Genomic DNA, 20,223 nt, shown 5'->3' with positions numbered 1-20,223 from the left:
ACAGGGAGTATATAGAAATCTTTCGGCCCAAAGACAACCTACATATATTTCCACATAACATGGATAGCAGCAGCCTTGACCATGAAGGAGCGGTGGCCGAGATCATCAGCCCCGTAGACAGCCTGAAGCGAAGAGACGACACAGACGAACCAGGGCCTCACCGAGACTTTAACTCAACAAGGACAAGTCAGAATACAACCAATGACGTCGTACACAGCGTACAGGCTGGTGACCACCCTGGAGTAAAACCCTTCCACTGTGAACGGTGTGGCAAGAGTTTCGGTTGTTCGAGGTATCTGAACAGACACTTGTGCGTCCACAGCGAGAGAGAGAAGCCTTTCCACTGTCAACAGTGTCACAAGAGGTTCAGTTGGGCGGATAATCTGAAGACACACCTGCGCGTCCACAGTGGAGAAAAACCTTATCACTGTAAACAGTGTAGCAAGAGTTTCTCTCAGTTGGTTCAACTGCAGACACACTCGCTTGCCCACGGTGGAGAGAAGACTTTCCACTGTCAACAGTGTGGCAAGTGTTTTGGTCTGTCGAGTAGTCTGAAGGAACACCTGCGTGTCCACAGTGGAGAAAAGCCTTTCCACTGTCAACAGTGTGACAGGAGTTTCAGTTGTTCGAGTAATCTGACGAAACACTCGCGTATCCACAGTGGAGAAAAGCCTTTCCCCTGTAAACAGTGTGACAGGAGTTTCAGTCAGTTGGGTTATCTGAAGAAACACTCGCGTACGCACAGTGAAAAGGTTTTACTCCACTGTGGACCTGCGTGTCCACAGTGGGGAAAAGACATTCCAGCTCCCCGTGCTCCAGGAACTGTACAAAAAGCGGTGTGTATAGTCAAAGCCCAGCGCATCATCAAGCTGCACAACCCCAGCCACGAACTGTTAAAACCCCTACGACCAAAGATCATGGAATATTCTCTGTGACCGCCGTCCTCACGGAGATCGGGTCATCACACGCCAGGGGGGTCTGGTAGTATAGGAAAAAGAATTTGGCCGGTCGCAATCCTCCATTCCAGAGCTATGGCCATTAGAATGTGGCTTGTTTTTTTTTTTAAAACAAGCAGAAAACAGAAATTGTCAGTTGTCATAAGTCATCCTTGACAGTGAATGAGTTAATGCTTCATAACCATATGGGTAAAATGCCTCCTACTCTTTTTTTTTTCTTGCAACACAGTTGTTATATTCCATGATATAAAGAAAGTCTATGTTTTTAAATGAAAAACAACAAAATGTAGCCTTAGGGAAGATGTTGTCTACATTGTCTGAGAAATGTAGATACACACACACACACACACACACACACACACACACACACACACACACACACACACACACACACACACACACACACACACACACACACACACAATTGAGAGAGACAAGTGTTCTGACACCGTTGTGTGTGGGCGGCAGTGGCTCAGGAGGTACTGTACATGTAGAAGGTTCCCAGTTTGTCAAAAAATACTTCTCATCAAAATATATTAAAGTGCAACAATACATGGCAAATTGAGGTACACTGTTTCAATGTAAAATATCACAAAAAATGAAAAACATTTTATAAACAAGCGGTACCATGATAATGTGTGATATTTGAACAAAATGTGTAGGAGACTAGCAGTAATATAAAAAACATGTGTTTTTCTGCCTCCTGGTGCCGCTAATAGGACAATATCTTCCTCTGCCTTTCACAGCAATCGGACGCTGCGTTCATGATTTGAGGCATTTTGTTCAAAACGGGCCACTCCTGCAAACTTTAGATGCCAATCTTACTTAGTCAATCACATGCGTGCACAGTTTCATGCCGATTGGTCAAACGAACTGTGCCGGAGATTAGCTGTTAACAGACGGACGGACGGGACGGATGAACACACACACACACAGACACACGGATGGACGGACGGACGGACGGACGAACACACATACACACACACACACACACACACACACACACACACACACACACACACACACACACACACACACACACACACACACACACCTCAGGATATGTGCAGTTATGGAAAACGAGTAGTTCTGGTCTTAATACTTCCTATTTCTAACCTCTTTCCTGAAAAGTGGGACAAAATAAAGTGCATTGGCTTGGATTTGAGGGATCCCTGGTTATTTTCAGCCCCATCCTTTTAGAATGTGAATGTTATAAATATAGCAGATACTAGGCAAATCTTGACCAATATGATTTCGTCACGCTGCTTTCACTAGCTTATCATAGCGCGCACTCTGCCACGCTATGAGCTTGTAGATCTATTAATTGATTAATATACCTGGCATTGCATTTGTTAATGGTTAATGATGGTTGTCTAATTGTGCTGAGCAGGGAGAAAAATGTAGCAGAGCCTGAATGCCAATATCACATCCACACTTGTATTCTCATTCTATAATATTGGTTCAATCTATTTGTTCTATAATATTGGTTCAACTATTCATGAGTTATCTGACTGAAATACGGCGTAATGATATTTACGACATTTACAATCTAGGCCAGGGGTCTTCAACGTTTTCAGGACAAGGACCCCCTAGCTGAGAGAGGGATGAAGCAGGGACCCCCTCTATATTGTATAAAATTGTGTTTCAGATTAATCTTTTTTTTTTACTTGGTCTGCTCTTTTTTCCCATCTACATCTATACCTCTTTGCCAAAAATAGCCGATCTACAAGCTCACAACGCCTCGCAGCGCGATGCTAAAGTTATCCTCAGAATAGGGATGCTAGGGTTCAAGTGCTTAATGCGGAAAAATAAATCATATCACAGAAAAAAGACCCCTGATCTAGGCATTTAGCTGGTCAGTTTTGCCTGCACAAATTGGCATTGCTAGGAATGCTTGGCAACAGTTTGTGTTGTGAGTGAATTCACACCAGAGCTTTGGTCATCTTATATAAGACGTGAAACTGTCTTAACGCAGCGGAATCTACTGTGACAGTCCAAGAGGGAGAGATACAGGGAGTATATAGAAATCTTTCGGCCCAAAGACAACCTACATATATTTCAACATAACATGGATAGCAGCAGCCTTGACCACGAAGGAGCGGTGGCCGAGATCATCAGCCCCGTAGACAGCCTGAAGCGAAGAGACGACACAGACGAACCAGGGCCTCACCGAGACTTTAACTCGACAAGGACAAGTCAGAATACAACCAATGACGTCGTACACAGCGTACAGGCTGGTGACCACCCTGGAGTAAAACCCTTCCACTGTGAACGGTGTGGCAAGAGTTTCGGTTGTTCGAGGTATCTGAACAGACACTTGTGCGTCCACAGCGAGAGAGAGAAGCCTTTCCACTGTCAACAGTGTCACAAGAGGTTCAGTTGGGCGGATAATCTGAAGACACACCTGCGCGTCCACAGTGGAGAAAAACCTTATCACTGTAAACAGTGTAGCAAGAGTTTCTCTCAGTTGGTTCAACTGCAGACACACTCGCTTGCCCACGGTGGAGAGAGGCCTTTCCACTGTCAACAGTGTGGCAAGTGTTTTGGTCTGTCGAGTAGTCTGAAGGAACACCTGCGTGTCCACAGTGGAGAAAAGCCTTTCCACTGTCAACGGTGTGACAGGAGTTTCAGTTGTTCGAGTAATCTGACGAAACACTCGCGTATCCACAGTGGAGAAAGGCCTTTCCCCTGTCAACAGTGTGACAGGAGTTTCAGTTGTTCGAGTAATCTGACGAAACACTCGCGTATCCACAGTGGAGAAAGGCCTTTCCCCTGTAAACAGTGTGACAGGAGTTTCAGTCAGTTGGGTTATCTGAAGAAACACTCGCGTACGCACAGTGAAAAGGTTTTACTCCACTGTGGACCTGCGTGTCCACAGTGGGGAAAAGACATTCCAGCTCCCCGTGCTCCAGGAACTGTACAAAAAGCGGTGTGTATAGTCAAAGCCCAGCGCATCATCAAGCTGCACAACCCCAGCCACGAACTGTTAAAACCCCTACGACCAAAGATCATGGAATATTCTCTGTGACCGCCGTCCTCACGGAGATCGGGTCATCACACGCCAGGGGGGTCTGGTAGTATAGGAAAAAGAATTTGGCCGGTCGCAATCCTCCATTCCAGAGCTATGGACATTTGAATGTGGCTTGTTTTTTTTTTTAAACAAGCAGAAAACAGAAATTGTCAGTTGTCATAAGTCACCCTTGACAGTGAATGAGTTAATGCTTCATAACCGTATGGGTAAAATGCCTCCTACTGTTTTTTTTTTCTTGCAACACAGTTGTTATATTCCATGATATAAAGAAAGTCTATATTTTTAAATGAAAAACAACAAAATATAGCCTGAGGGAAGATGTTGTCTACATTGTCTGAGAAATGTAGACACACACACACACACACACACACACACACACACACACACACACACACACACACACACACACACACACACACACAATTGAGAGAGACAAGTGTTCTGACACCGTTGTGTGTGGGTGGCAGTGGCTCAGGAGGTTCATGTAGAAGGTTCCCAGTTTGTCAAAAAATACTTCTCATCAAAATATATTAAAGTGCAACAATACATGGCAAATTGAGGTACACTGTTTCAATGTAAAATATCACAAAAAATGAAAAACATTTTATAAACCAGCGGTACCATGATAATGTGTGATATTTGAACAAAATGTGTAGGAGACTAGCAGTAATATAAAAAAACATGTGTTTTTCGGCCTCCCGGTGCCGCTAATAGGACAATATCTTCCTCTGCCTTTCACAGCAATCGGACGCTGCGTTCATGATTTGAGGCATTGTGTTCAAAACGAGCCACTCCTGCAAACTTTAGATGCCAATCTTAGCCAATCACGTGCGTGCACAGTTTCACGCCGATCGTGAAACGATCGGCGTGATCGAACGAACTGTGCCGGAGATTAGCTGTTAACAGACGGACGGACGGACGGGACGGATGAACACACACACACACACACACACACAGACACACAGATGGACGGACAGACGAACACACACACACACAGACACACGGATGGACGGACGGACGGACGGACGGACGGACGGACGGACGGACGGACAAACACACACACACACACACACACGCACACGCACACATAACTCATAACTGCCTCAGGATATGTGCAGTTATGGAAAACGAGTAGTTCTGGTCTTAATACTTCCTATTTCTAACCTCTTTCCTGAAAAGTGGGACAAAATAAAGTGCATTGGCTTGGATTTGAGGGATCCCTGGTTATTTTCAGCCCCATCCTTTTAGAATGTGAATGTTATAAATATAGCAGATACTAGGCAAATCTTGACCAATATGATTCGTCACGCTGCTTTCACTAGCTTATTAGTCTGTCTATCTGTGTCTCCGTCTCTGTCTCCGTCTCTCTCTCTCTCTCTCTCTCTCTCTCTCTCTCTTTATTTTATTTTATTTTTTATATTAACCACTAGCATCCCTATTTGCGCACACACTATCGAGTTGTGTGCTTGTAGATCTGCTATTTTCAGCGAACAGATTTGGTGTAGAGGGGAAAAAAATAGGAGACCAAGGTCCCTGCTTTATCTCTGTCTCAGCTAAGCTAAGGGGTCCTTGGCCTGAAAAACCTTGCTCTAGTAGTTAATTCCTTTTCCTCTGCTGTCTGTTACAGGTACATACTGGAGGAGGCGCGGTCCTTAGGCCTGACGGGAGCCGGTTACATCTGGATCGTCTCCAGTCTGACCACCGGAAACCCAGACTTTACCCCAGAGGTGAGGAGGCCTGCAGAGCTTAAGAGCACTTGACCTTAATTTTAAAGGGGCTACACCATGAATTTCTTCTTTTTTTGGGGGGGGAGGTATTTTTTGGGCTCCCCAGTGTCTCTTGTACCCCAATTTTTTATTTTTCTTAACATTCAGTCATTCATTCTCATTTCAGAGATTTTCAGAATGGGCGTGTCTGAACAGGCCATCTCAGAATGGCGTGACATCACTTGCATTTCTGCCCATGTATTTTGACAGACAGAATTGCTCAGTATTACCCCTCTGCCCAACAGGACGTTTTGGTATTGCAGCTGAAAGTGCTTTATAAGCTAGAGAGAAGTTAGTTGGAATGAGTATATCTGAGGCTTGATTTAGGCTCAAACCTTTTGAAAAACGTTTGAGGGACATAAACAATATGATATTAAATATTATTTTATTTTTTTTAATTCATGGTGTAGCTCCTTTAATGACCAATGATCAATCACTAACATAAGAACTGTTGTTTGATCGAAAAGGCATCAGGCTGAAAGGGATATTTCACTTTTTAAAAAAAAGTTGGGTCATTTTATCGTCTACTCAGGCTTTTGTGATCCCCCCAGACAGTTTTTAAGTTGCTTGATTCAGTATTTAGATATTTGATATTCATTTTATCAGACACGCCCCCTTCCTATACAAACCCATTATAACTTCAAACACAATTTTTAACATGTTAGATTGATCAAAAACACCCGTCCTTGGTTCTGGTGACTCACCCTGCCCTCCTAATACGCGAGGGGGCCGTGTTTTTTCGATAACGTTTTTCATTTATTTGTAATATTTCTTTTGGAAAATGAAAAAAATTAAATACAATTAAAACATTTTATAAAATAAACGAAAAATGACCCAACGTTTTTTTGAAAGTGAAATATCCCTTGAAGCTCAAAGCTTGTTTATGCCTATCCTTCCTACATGTTGATTTAACTTTGTTACATCATTTATAAAGTTCATCTTGAATGAACACTCAAATACTTTATTATTACTTTATATGCCATTGGTTCTCAAAGTGGGGTCCGGGGACCCCCAGGGGTACTTGAGGGGGTTCCAGGGGGACCCCCTCAAGTACCCCTATTTATATGCCATTGGTTCTCAAAGTGGGGTCCGGGGACCCCCAGGGGTACTTGAGGGGGTTCCATTTGTACACTCTCAGAGTTAAATTAACATTGATGTTACAATATGAATTGGGGTCCCAGAGACATACAGTACATGCTATTAAATGGGGGTCCGTAGCCTAATGCATGACAAACTGGGGGTCCTTGAAATTAAAATGGTTGAGAATCACTGCTAGAGAGCCGTAAAAATCTTCTATTATGGGGGTCCCTGGCTTATCTTTTCAAATGGGGGTCCGCGGGCTAATAAGTGTCTATTTGGGGGTCCTTGGCACGAAAAAGTTTGAGAACCACTGTTATATCTATCATCACAATCTTAGTGTTTTGCCATTTTATTTGGGGCCCCACAGGTTGAGATTAGCCGCTTTAGTGCATGAATAGGCTGCTGTGTTGGGTGTTATCTTCACCGTTCCGTGGGGATCATGCAAAGTCGTGTCTTTAGATTAGCCTCCTCCAATATTCTGTGGCTCGCTACCGGTATATCCGCTCTCTTCCTGAGGACTGGTGGCCCATACAGACAGACAGACAGACTGCAGGGACTTCTTTAGCCCGTCTTGGAGTCGCAGACAAAATGTCCCATGTCAAGGGAAAAATCCTAAGGGCTTACACGTTTTTTTTTCCCCCTCTAAATCCTGTCTCATCCAATATGACAGGGTCCACGTTTGCCAGCATGCAGCGAGCGGCTCTGAAAAAAGGTTCTTGGCAGACAGACAGTGTCCGAAAAGTTTGGTCTGATTGAATCGCGGTGGTAGTTTTTGGCTCCACTTATTCGAGCCAATTCCCAGTGCTTGACGAATGTGAACATTTCCCCCAAAAAATTGCCTGTCACAGACAGTTTGCACGTGGTGGGATGTGGGTAAACATGGAGCAGCAGAGGGTTGCGTCTGTTTACGGGCTCCCAGGCAACTGATGGGCCATCTGGGCAGAGTTTGCACTTGATTTAACCCATTGAGAGCTGAAGCCGATTCTACATGTCTCCTAAATCTCAACAGTATTCTGAAAAACGTATGTTTCTATATCAGTGGTGCTCAATCTTTTTCATGTCAACGACCCCCAAAATGATATGTATTTGGCCGCGGACCCCCATCAAAATATGTTTTTCCAGGGACCCCCCAGAAGCAAAGATTTGAGTTAAAAATGTTCGCTTTAAAAGTATTTATATTGAAAGATTTGCACACATTTTCACGATTTCTTAAAAATAGCAGATCTACAAGCTCATAGCGCGGCACTCGGTGCCGCGCTATGAGCTTGTAGATCTGCTATTTTTGAATAGACCAAAGTGTAAAATAATGCTTTTTAGCTCAAATCTAAAAATGACACAGTTCCAGGTCTTAATGGGTTAAAAACAAGGTCTGGTAAAAACTTAAGGGGGTAAACTTGCAACCGATCTGTTTCTGATTGTGTGATTAGAGGCGTTTTGGCAGTGGTGGAAAACGTACTCACACAAAAGTATCAATACTGCAAAAATACTCTGTTACAAGTAAAAGTCAGGAATTCAAAATGTACTTGAGTGAAAGTACAAAAATATTGGTATCAAAATGTACTTAAAGGAGGAGTTCACCCAAAAAATGACTTATTTTCTATCAATTACACACCCCAAGAAGCCTTGATTTCATGGATTTAATTTTGTATTTGTGGCATTCCTAAGACAATAATTTGATGAACGTGTGTATTTCCAGTAGGAGACACAAATAATCTACTTTGTGTCTCCTACCGGATACATTAGCCGGTAGGAGACGGGAATCAAATTATTAGCTTAGGAATGAGACAAAAACAAAAAAGAATCCATGAATTCAAGGCTTCATAGGGTGTGCGATTGATAGAAATTAAGTCATTTTTTGGGTGAACTCCTCCTTTAAAGTACCAAAAGTAGAAAGTACTCATTATGCAGAATGTCCCATTTCACAAGTTTTCAAAATCTTTTGAAAGTAGCAGATCTACAAGGTCACAACACGTCGCATTGCGATGCATTGTGATCTTATAGGTCGGCTATTTTCAAATGGCCGAAATGTATATAGGGCTGAAGTGGTTAATGTATGTTTTGTAATGATAATCACAATCTACAAAGTAACTACTGTATAACGTTTTCAAATAATTGTAGTGGAGTTAAAGTATAATATTTGCCTCTGAGATGTACAGTAGTGGAGTTAGTTGAAGTAAAAGTACAGAAGATTGGAAATACTCCAGTAAAGTAAAAAATCACACCCAGTGTGAAGTGGGCGGTGTGTGGTCATCACAACATGACTCACTTAAAAAAAATACAGAAGTGTTTGGGTTTTTTTAAAACACAGAAGTGTTTTTTTTAAGTCCATACTGCTATTCATAGGGCTGCACATGTGTCATGTGTTTCGCTAGCCAATCACAGTCCTGAATTTGCAAAGTCAGCCAATCACATTACAGCTAGTGGTGATGACACTAGCTGTAATGTGATTGGCTGACTTTGCAAAAGTATAGATTTGCATTGACTGTGGAAGGGTTAGCGTTGTAGACTGCGTTGTACACTATTGGCCAATCACGGTGCAGGATTGGTCAGTGTCCAAACCTCACTTATAGGGGGCGGTTACACCGCCCCAAAAATACCTAAAAATTGTATGTGTAAGTGCAGTACTTGAGTAAATGTTCTTAGTTACTTTACACCCCTGCGTTTTGGTTTATTCTACCACCAGCTGCACGCCTCTGTGTGCAGCTGGTGGTAAATTAAATGAAGGGAGACTTGTGGTAACGCAAAACAAATAATGTCTGTGAGTCCTCATATTTAATGAACATAATAATAATAAACAGCCAGGTAACAGTTGATATCAAGTCAAGAATTACACTTTTGTAAAAAAATGTAATTATAATAAACATGGCAGACGGCGTGAGCAAGGCTTTCATTTATCCTCGTTCTCTGTCGTTCTACACTGTAGCTTTCAACGTGAACCCTGAAAGAAACAAGCTTTTTTTCGTTGCTTTTTCTTAACCCATTAAGACCTGAAGCCGATTCTACAAATGTCTCCTATAAATCCCAACAGTATAAATGAAAAACGTATGTTTCTACATCAGTGGTGCTCAAACTTTTTCATGTCAAGGACCCCCAAAATTGTACGTATTTAGCCGCGGACCCCTATCTCAAAATATTTTGTTCCAGGGACCCCCAGAAGCAAAGATTTGAGTTAGAAACGCTTTAAAGGAATATAAATATATGAATTGGCTATTCAAAAATAGCAGATCTACAAGCTCATAGCGCGGCACTCTGTGCCGCGCTATGAGCTTGTATATCTACTATTTTTGAATAGCCCAAAGTGTAAAATAATGCTTTTTTTTAGCTCAAATCAAAAAGTGACACAGATGCGTCCGAGGTCTTAATGGGTTAAAACAGATCTAGACCCTGTTGTCTCATCCCACAGTTATATTTAGCATGCACACGCCTGCATAATTTAAACCCCCCCAGACAAACTTTGTTTACATTATTACCACGCATACAGACTCTTGGCCAAATGACGTACTGCACTGCAGTGTTATCTGAATACCATACATTATGTTCCTGTAGAAATGGAAACATGAATCAAAGCATAATGTGTTTAATCACATGTCCTTAACTCTTTCAGTGCCAGAGTATTTTCATAAAGTACTCCCCCAGTGCTAGCAATTTTCGTTTTTTACGGGGCCAGAGCTCTGCTCTGGACACGTATTGTTATTCGCATTATTCTGTCACTTCTTCTTCTTCTTCTTCTTCTTCTTCTTCTTCTTCTGCCACTTTTAGCAGTTCTGGCTGAACCGCGCTGTCGCTTTTTACGAAACTTGGCCATATGGTAGATGGTCATGAAAAACGATCAAAAAATAATTCTCACAATCTTTCGTCCAAAGGTGGCGCTATAGCACTCAATTGAAAATGCCAACTTTGACCAGGTACAACTCATGCCCTGTTTGACCTACAGCCATGAAACTTGGATACACATATGCGTCTCCTCATGCTGAACAACTTTCACACTCTGACTTTTGACCTCTGACCTTTAGATCTCCCACCATTTTGAATTATATGAAAAACAGTCATTGGCTCCTAACTTCTGCATTTTTTCACTTATGGAAAATCCGTTGGAAATTTTTGTAGAAAGTGGTCCAAAGTTCAAGTGTGAAACGTTTCGTGCAGATTGCTCCAAAATCCCAGGAGGAGATAGATTTTAACTATTACAGTTTTATGAAAATTATTCATCTGTGCCTAAAACATACATGCAGACTCACATTTCTTTGAAACTTTGCAGAAATGTAGAGGGTCATTCCAAATATCACTGAAACCAATCTTACTCCAATTGGCCAAAAGGGGGCGCTATAGCATTTTTTTGAAAAGGCAGACTTTAAACAGGCATAAGTCATGCCTCGTTTGGCCGAAAGTCGTGAAACTTGCTTACACATGTGCCTTGACTCATGAGGAACACACGTATCGATTTGACCATTAAGCTCCGCCCTTAGATTTTCTGCAATTTTGAGCAGTTTGAAAAATACTTGTTTTTGCCAGTTCTGGCTTAACCGTGCATACGCTTTTTACGAAACTCGGCCATATGGTAGATGCTCATGAAAAACTACCAAGAAATAATTCTCACACTCATTCGTCAAAGGGTGGCGCTATAGCACTCAATTGAAAGTGCCAACTTTGAACAGGTACAACTCATGCCCTGTTTGACCTACAACCATGAAACGTCGATACACACATGCGTCTCTTCATGCCCGACAACTTTCGTGGTCTGACTTTTGACCTCTGACCTTTAGATCGCCCACCATTTTGAATTATATGAAAAACAGTCATTGGCTCCTAACTTCTGCATTTTTTCACTTATGGAAAATCCGTTGGAAATTTTTGTATGCATTGGTCCAAAGTTCATGTGTAAAATGTTTCGTGCAGATTGCTCAAAAATCCCAGGAGGAGATAGATTTTAACTATTACAGTTTTATGAAAATTATTCATCTGTGCCTAAAACATTCATGCAGACTCACATTTCTTTGAAACTTGGCAGAAATGTACAGGGTCATTCCAAATATCACTGAAACCAATCTCACTCCAATTGGCCAAAAGGGGGCGCTATAGCAATTTTTTGAAAAGGCATACTTTAAACAGGCATAAGTCATGCCTCGTTTGGCCGAAAGTCGTGAAACTTGCTTACACATGTGCCTTGACTCATGAGGAACACATCTATCGCTTTGACCAGTAAGCTCCGCCCTTAGATTGTCCGCAATTTTGAGCAGTTTGAAAAACACTTAAACCCAGGATTTTTCAGCTATTTGCGTGAAACTGTATCATCTGTGTGATCTCCTTTTTCATAGTTACTTATCTGTTGGGCCAATGGCGTCTCCCTTAAATGAAGGCCTCACAATCTCAGGGTCGCCAGTTCAAGCCTCACTTGATGCAGACTTAATTTAAGTTGAATTGCAAACAACATGACTGTATCATTGAATACATGTGCAACTGTTAAAGGTAATGATGAAATGCTTCTTGGAGAGAGTATGTTTTTTTAATGTATGACAAACTTCATTGTGAAAATAACCGATCTACAATCTCAAAACTTTTCAGATAGCAACATGTTTCTGAGCTTGTAGATCGGCTGCTTTCACTGGTTCACTTTTATCTTCAACAGATGACCTCAGCCTGGACAAAGCTATAGCCCTATAGGTAGTGTCTCAGCCTGTGAATCCAATGGTCGAGAGTTTGATTCCTGTCAATGGCAATAGGTTGAGATGTTAATGGGTGAGGTTTTTCACCTGGGATTGCCCCCCTGCGTCCTATATATGACCACCTCAGCTGGGTTGGGCTGAAAAGAATATTCGCCTGTTGGAATCATTTGCTTTGTCTCAATTTCAATCTATTCCCTTTCCATGTCTTATTGTGCTATTATTACGGGGCCAGAGCTCAGCTCTGGACCTGTTTTGTTATTGGCAGTATTCTGTCACTTCTTCTGCCACTTTTCGCAGTTCTGGCTGAACCGTGCAGTCGCTTTTTACGAAACTCGGCCATATGGTAGATGGTCATGAAAAACGATCAAGAAATAATTCTCACAATCTTTCGTCCAAAGGTGGCGCTATAGCACTCAATTGAAAATGGAAACTTTGAACAGGTACAACTCATGCCCTGTTTGACCGGGAGCCATGAAACTTGAATACACATATGCGTCTCCTCATGCTGAACAACTTTCACCCTCTGACTTTTGACCTCTGACCTTTAGATCTCCCACCATTTTGCATTATATGAAAAACAGTCATTGGCTCCTAACTTCTGCATTTTTTCACTTATGGAAAATCCGTTGGAAATTTTTGTAGGCAGAGGTCCAAAGTTCAAGTGTTAAACGTTTTGTGCAGATTGCTCAAAAATCCCAGGAGGAGATAGATTTTAACTATTGCAGTTTTATGAAAATTATTCATCTGCCCCTAACACATACATGCAAGACTCACATTTCTTTGAAACTTTGCAGAAATGTACAGGGTCATTCCAAATATCACTGAAACCAATCTTACTCCAATTGGCCAAAAGGGGGCGCTATAGCAATTTTTTGAAAAGGCAGACTTTAAACAGGCATAAGTCATGCCTCGTTTGGCCGAAAGTCGTGAAACTTGCTTACACATGTGCCTTGACTCATGAGGAACACATCTATCGCTTTGACCAGTAAGTGCCGCCCTTAGATTGTCCGCAATTTTGAACAGTTTGAAAAACACTTAAACCCAGGATTTTTCAGCTATTTGCGTGAAACTGTATCATCTGTGTGATCTCCTTTTTCACAGTTACTTGTCTGTTGGGCCAATGGTGTCTCCCTTAAATGAATGCCTCACAATCTCAAGGTTGCCAGTTCAAGCCTCACTTGATGCAGACTTAATTTAAGTTGAATTGCAAACAACATGACTGTATCAATGAATACATATGCAAATGGTAAAGATAACCTGAAATGCTTATTTGAGAGTACATTTTTTCAAAGTATGACATACTTCATTCTGAAAATAGCTGATCTACAATCTCACAACTTTTCATGGTTTGTGAGCTTGTAGATCGGCTACTTTCACTAGTTTTGGTTCTGAGGAGATGTACAATTTCTTCATTGGTAAATGGTTTGTGAACGAGTGATCTTAGTGTTAGTGAAACAGGGGCTTGGTTCATGAAAGAAGGCAAGACTTTATGATCTTCAACAGACAATATCAGCCTGGACAAAGCTATAGCACTATAGGTAGTGTTGCAGCCTATTAGTCTGAAGGTTGAGAGTTCGAATCCTGTTAATGGCAGTAGGTTGAGATGTCCAATCAAACCATTATGTTTCCATCTCTCTCTCTCATCAATCTATTGTTTCCATGTCACTCTCTCTCTCTTCAATCTATTCCGTTTCCATGTCTCTCTCTCTCTCTCTATTCACTGGCCCCGTATTATCGCTGCTTGCAGCTATATTACGAATTGTTTTTCGCTCCCTCTCAATTCAAGGCTAATCTTAGTTCTGGCTTAACCGTGCTGTCGCTTTTTACGAAACTCGGCCATATGGTAGATGGTCATGAAAAACGATCAAGAAATAATTCTCACAATCTTTCGTCCAAAGGTGGCGCTATAGCACTCAATTGAAAATGGCAACTTTGAACAGGTACAACTCATGCCCTGTTTGACCTACAGCCTTGAAACTTGGATACACATATGCGTCTCCTCATGCTGAACAACTTTCACCCTCTGACTTTTGACCTCTGACCTTTAGATCTCCCACCATTTTGAATTATATGAAAAACAGTCATTGGCTCCTAACTTCTGCATTTTTTCACTTATGGAAAATCCGTTGGAAATTTTTGTAGGCAGTGGTCCAAAGTTCAAGTGGTAAACGTTTCGTGCAGATTGCTCAAAAATCCCAGGAGGAGATAGATTTTAACTATTACAGTTTTATGAAAATTATTCATCTGTGCCTAAAACATACATGCAGACTCACATTTCTTTGAAACTTTGCAGAAATGTGCAGGGTCATTCCAAATATCACTGAAACCAATCTCACTCCAATTGGCCAAAAGGGGGCGCTATAGCAATTTTTTGAAAAGGCAGACTTTAAACAGGCATAAGTCATGCCTCGTTTGGCCAAAAGTCGTGAAACTTGCTTACACATGTGCCTTGACTCATGAGGAACACACGTATCGATTTGACCATTAAGCTCCGCCCTTAGATTTTCCGCAATTTTGAGCAGTTTGAAAAATACTTGTTTTGCCAGTTCTCGCTTAACCGTGCATACGCTTTTTACGAAACTCGGCCATATGGTAGATGCTCATGAAAAACTACCAAGAAATAATTCTCACACTCATTCGTCAAAGGGTGGCGCTATAGCACTCAATTGAAAGTGCCAACTTTGAACAGGTACAACTCATGCCCTGTTTGACCTACAACCATGAAACTTCGATACACACATGCGTCTCTTCATGCCCGACAACTTTCGTGGTCTGACTTTTGACCTCTGACCTTTAGATCTCCCACCATTTTGAATTATATGAAAAACAGTCATTGGCTCCTAACTTCTGCATTTTTTCACTTATGGAAAATCCGTTGGAAATTTTTGTAGGCAGAGGTCCAAAGTTCAAGTGGTAAACGTTTCGTGCAGATTGCTCAAAAATCCCAGGAGGAGATAGATTTTAACTATTACAGTTTTATGAAAATTATTCATCTGTGCCTAAAACATACATGCAGACTCACATTTCTTTGAAACTTTGCAGAAATGTACAGGGTCATTCCAAATATCACTGAAACCAATCTTACTCCAATTGGCCAAAAGGGGGCGCTATAGCAATTTTTTGAAAATGCAGACTTTAAACAGGCATAAGTCATGCCTCGTTTGGCCGAAAGTCGTGAAACTTGCTTACACATGTGCCTTGACTCATGAGGAACACACGTATCGATTTGACCATTAAGCTCCGCCCTTAGATTGTCCGCAATTTTGAGCAGTTTGAAAAACACTTAAACCCAGGATTTTTCAGCTATTTGCGTGAAACTGTATCATCTGTGTGATCTCCTTTTTCACAGTTACTTGTCTGTTGGGCCAATGGCGTCTCCCTTAAATGAATGCCTCACAAACTCAAGGTCGCCAGTTCAAGCCTCACTTGATGTAGACTTAATTTAAGTTGAATTGCAAACAACATGACTGTATCAATGAATACATGTGCAAATGGTAAAGATAACCTGAAATGCTTATTTGAGAGTACGTTTTTTACGTATGACATACTTCATTCTGAAAATAGCTGATCTACAATCTCACAACTTTTCATGGTTTGTGAGCTTGTAGATCGGCTACTTTCATTAGTTTTGGTTCTGAGGAGATGTACAATTTCTTCATTGGTAAATGGCTTGTGAACGAGTGATCTTAGTGTTAGTGAAACAGGGGCTTGGTTCATGAAAGAAGGCAAGAGTTTATGATCTTCAACAGACAATATCAGCCTGGACAAAGCTATAGCACTATAGGTAGTGTTGCAGCCTATTAGTCTGAAGGTTGAGAGTTCGAATCCTGTTAATGGCAGTAGGTTGAGATGTCCAATCAAACCATTATGTTTCCATCTCTCTCTCTCATCAATCTATTGTTTCCATGTCACTCTCTCTCTCTTCAATCTATTCCGTTTCCATGTCTCTCTCTCTCTCTATTCACTGGCCCCGTATTATCGCTGCTTGCAGCTATATTACGAATTGTTTTTCGCTCCCTCTCAATTCAAGGCTAATCTTAGTTCTGGCTTAACTGTGCTGTCGCTTTTTACGAAACTCGGCCATATGGTAGATGGTTATGAAAAACGATCAAGAAATAATTCTCACAATCTTTCGTCAAAAGGTGGCGCTATAGCACTCAATTGAAAATGGCAACTTTGAACAGGTACAACTCATGCCCTGTTTGACCTACAGCCATGAAACTTGGATACACATATGCGTCTCCTCATGCTGAACAACTTTCACCCTCTGACTTTTGACCTCTGACATTTAGATCTCCCACCATTTTGAATTATATGAAAAACAGTCATTGGCTCCTAACTTCTGCATTTTTTCACTTATGGAAAATCCGTTGGAAATTTTTGTAGGCAGTGGTCCAAAGTTCAAGTGTTAAAAATTTCGTGCAGATTGCTCAAAAATCCCAGGAGGAGATAGATTTTAACTATTACAGTTTTATGAAAATTATTCATCTGTGCCTAAAACATACATGCAGACTCACATTTCTTTGAAACTTTGCAAAAATGTACAGGGTTATTCCAAATATCACTGAAACCAATCTTACTCCAATTGGCCAAAAGGGGGCGCTATAGCAATTTTTTGAAAAGGCAGACTTTAAACAGGCATAAGTCATGCCTCGTTTGGCCGAAAGTCGTGAAACTTGCTTACACATGTGCCTTGACTCATGAGGAACACACGTATCGATTTGACCAGTAAGCTCCGCCCTTAGATTTTCCGCAATTTTGAGCAGTTTGAAAAATACTTGTTTTTGCCAGTTCTGGCTTAACCGTGCATACGCTTTTTACGAAACTCGGCCATATGGTAGATGCTCATGAAAAACTACCAAGAAATAATTCTCACACTCATTCGTCAAAGGGTGGCGCTATAGCACTCAATTGAAAGTGCCAACTTTGAACAGGTACAACGCATGCCCTGTTTGACCTACAACCATGAAACTTCGATACACACATGCGTCTCTTCATGCCCGACAACTTTCGTGGTCTGACTTTTGACCTCTGACCTTTAGATCGCCCACCATTTTGAATTATATGAAAAACAGTCATTGGCTCCTAACTTCTGCATTTTTTCACTTATGGAAAATCCGTTGGAAATTTTTGTAGGCAGTGGTCCAAAGTTCAAGTGTTAAACATTTCGTGCAGATTGCTGAAAAATCCCAGGAGGAGATAGATTTTAACTATTGCAGTTTTATGAAAATTATTCATCTGTGCCTAAAACATACATGCAGACTCACATTTCTTTGAAACTTTGCAGAAATGTACAGGGTCATTCCAAATATCACTGAAACCAATCTCACTCCAATTGGCCAAAAGGGGGCGCTATAGCAATTTTTTGAAAAGGCAGACTTTAAACAGGCATAAGTCATGCCTCGTTTGGCCGAAAGTCGTGAAACTTGCTTACACATGTGCCTTGACTCATGAGGAACACACGTATCGATTTGACCATTAAGCTCCGCCCTTAGATTGTCCGCAATTTTGAGCAGTTTGAAAAACACTTAAAGCCAGGATTTTTCAGCTATTTGCGTGAAACTGTATCATCTGTGTGATCTCCTTTTTCACAGTTACTGGTCTGTTGGGCCAATGGCGTCTCCCTTAAATGAATGCCTCACAATCTCAAGGTCGCCAGTTCAAGCCTCACTTGATGCAGACTTAATTTAAGTTGAATTGCATACAACATGACTGTATCAATGAATACATGTGCAAATAGTAAAGATAACCTGAAATGCTTATTTGAGAGTACGTTTTTTCAACGTATGACATACTTTATCTGAAAATAGCTGATCTACAATCTCACAACTTTTCATGGTTTGTGAGCTTGTAGATCGGCTACTTTCACTAGTTTTGGTTCTGAGGAGATGTACAATTTCTTCATTGGTAAATGGTTTGTGAACGAGTGATCTTAGTGTTAGTGAAACAGGGGCTTGGTTCATGAAAGAAGGCAAGAGTTTATGATCTTCAACAGACAATATCAGCCTGGACAAAGCTATAGCACTATAGGTAGTGTTGCAGCCTATTAGTCTGAAGGTTGAGAGTTCGAATCCTGTTAATGGCAGTAGGTTGAGATGTCCAATCAAACCATTATGTTTCCATCTCTCTCTCTCATCAATCTATTGTTTCCATGTCACTCTCTCTCTCTTCAATCTATTCCGTTTCCATGTCTCTCATTCTCTCTACTATTCACTGGCCCCGTATTATCGCTGCTTGCAGCTATATTTTTGTTTTGTTATTTTGTCATTTAATTTTCAAATAGATTGTCTATATGCAGTATTAAACTCATACGACAGTTCTACCAGTAGAGAGCAGCAAATCGAGCCATTGATCACCTCGTTGACTCGCTCGTCCCCCTCCCAAACAGGCTCACGTCACATCCGGTCATAAACGGATGTGACGTTTTCGACAATATCTGATCGGGTTAAAATACGATGTTATACACGACTACGATGACTGATCGTCACCCAGACCAAAGAGAGTAGCAGTAGACCTCTCCGTTCGTTTTGTATACCATGTGAAAAAACGTGACTTTCCCTATTCTGGCTGAAAATGACCGCGGGAAAAAATGAGAACCGGAAACGGAATCTGCGTCATGAAACCGGAACCCAATGAGTCTGAAGGAGTCAGGAAGTGAAAGTGATCATGAAAAATAAACAGAATAGCGCGACCACAGTAAAAAGTAAAAACTCTGGATTTCTCGTTCTGGCAGCGAGGGTACTCGGGGAAAACTCGGGGTATCTCGGGGCGTGGCACTGAGAGAGTTAATCACATGTCCTTAATTATTTTTTAAATACTGTATATGTTTATTGCGGTTGAGCTTAAACCATCTACCATCTGTTTCCTCTTCCCTTGTCTGTGTAACTGTCTGCTATATATCCATCGCTGACCTCCAGACAAGCCATAGTTGCAAAACAACAGTAGCGGAAAGTAACTAAGTACATTTACTCAAGTACTGTACTTAAGTACACTTTTTAGGGATTTTTACTTTACTGGCGTGTTTACAGTACTTTTTCTTCTAGTCCACTACATCTCAGATGGAAATATTGTACTTTTACTCTAGTACAATTATTTGAAAAGCTTTTATAGTTACTAATTGCTTAGATTGTGATTATTATTACAGAACATACATTAAGCACTTCAGCCCTATATACATTTGGGCCATTTGAAAGTAGCCGATCTACAAGCTCACAATGCGCCGCGATGTGTCACGATTCTGCATAATGAGTACTTTCTACTTTTGGTACTTTAAGTATATTTTTTATACCAAAACTTGTGTACTTTTGCTCAAGTACATTTTGAATTCTGGACTTTTTCCCTGGAGTATTACTACATTGCAGTATTGATACTTTTACTTTAGGTAAAGAAATTGAGTACTTATTCCACCACTGCAAAACAAACAAACAAACAAACGAACGAAACAAAACAGATTCTCCAGTTTCATACCGAAATGTATACGCAAACTCGGGTCTGTGTGGGCAGCCTAGCACGCAGACATGGATTTTTAGATTAACCCATTGAGACCTGAAGCCGATTCTACATGTCTCCTAAATCTCAACAGTTTTCTAAAAAAACGTATGTTTCTATATCAGCGGTGCTCAATCTTTTTCATGTCAAGGACCCCCAAAATTATATGTATTTGGCCGCGGACCCCCATCAAAATGTTGTTCCAGGGACCCCAGAAACAAAGATTTGAGTTAAAAATG

The 20,223-nt window shown here is 41.2% G+C and overlaps 1 protein-coding gene across 1 annotated transcript in view; it reads left to right on the top strand.

Moving 5' to 3' along the window:
* LOC311035178 (glutamate receptor ionotropic, NMDA 2A-like) overlaps positions 1–20,223 on the top strand; it is a gene marked incomplete at both ends in the record, with an annotated part of 279,959 nt that overhangs the window by 131,481 nt on the left and 128,255 nt on the right. The window contains one exon of the mRNA XM_084043257.1: positions 5,615–5,714. Within this exon, the coding sequence (XP_083899383.1) occupies positions 5,615–5,714 (100 nt within the window). The remainder of the gene's footprint in view (positions 1–5,614; positions 5,715–20,223) is intronic.

Source organism: Gymnoscopelus microlampas (genome assembly GCF_963454915.1).
Source record: "Gymnoscopelus microlampas genome assembly, chromosome: 2".
In the NCBI taxonomy this organism is placed as follows: Eukaryota; Metazoa; Chordata; class Actinopteri; order Myctophiformes; family Myctophidae; genus Gymnoscopelus; species Gymnoscopelus microlampas.
This window is presented reverse-complemented; position numbering and strand designations above follow the sequence as displayed.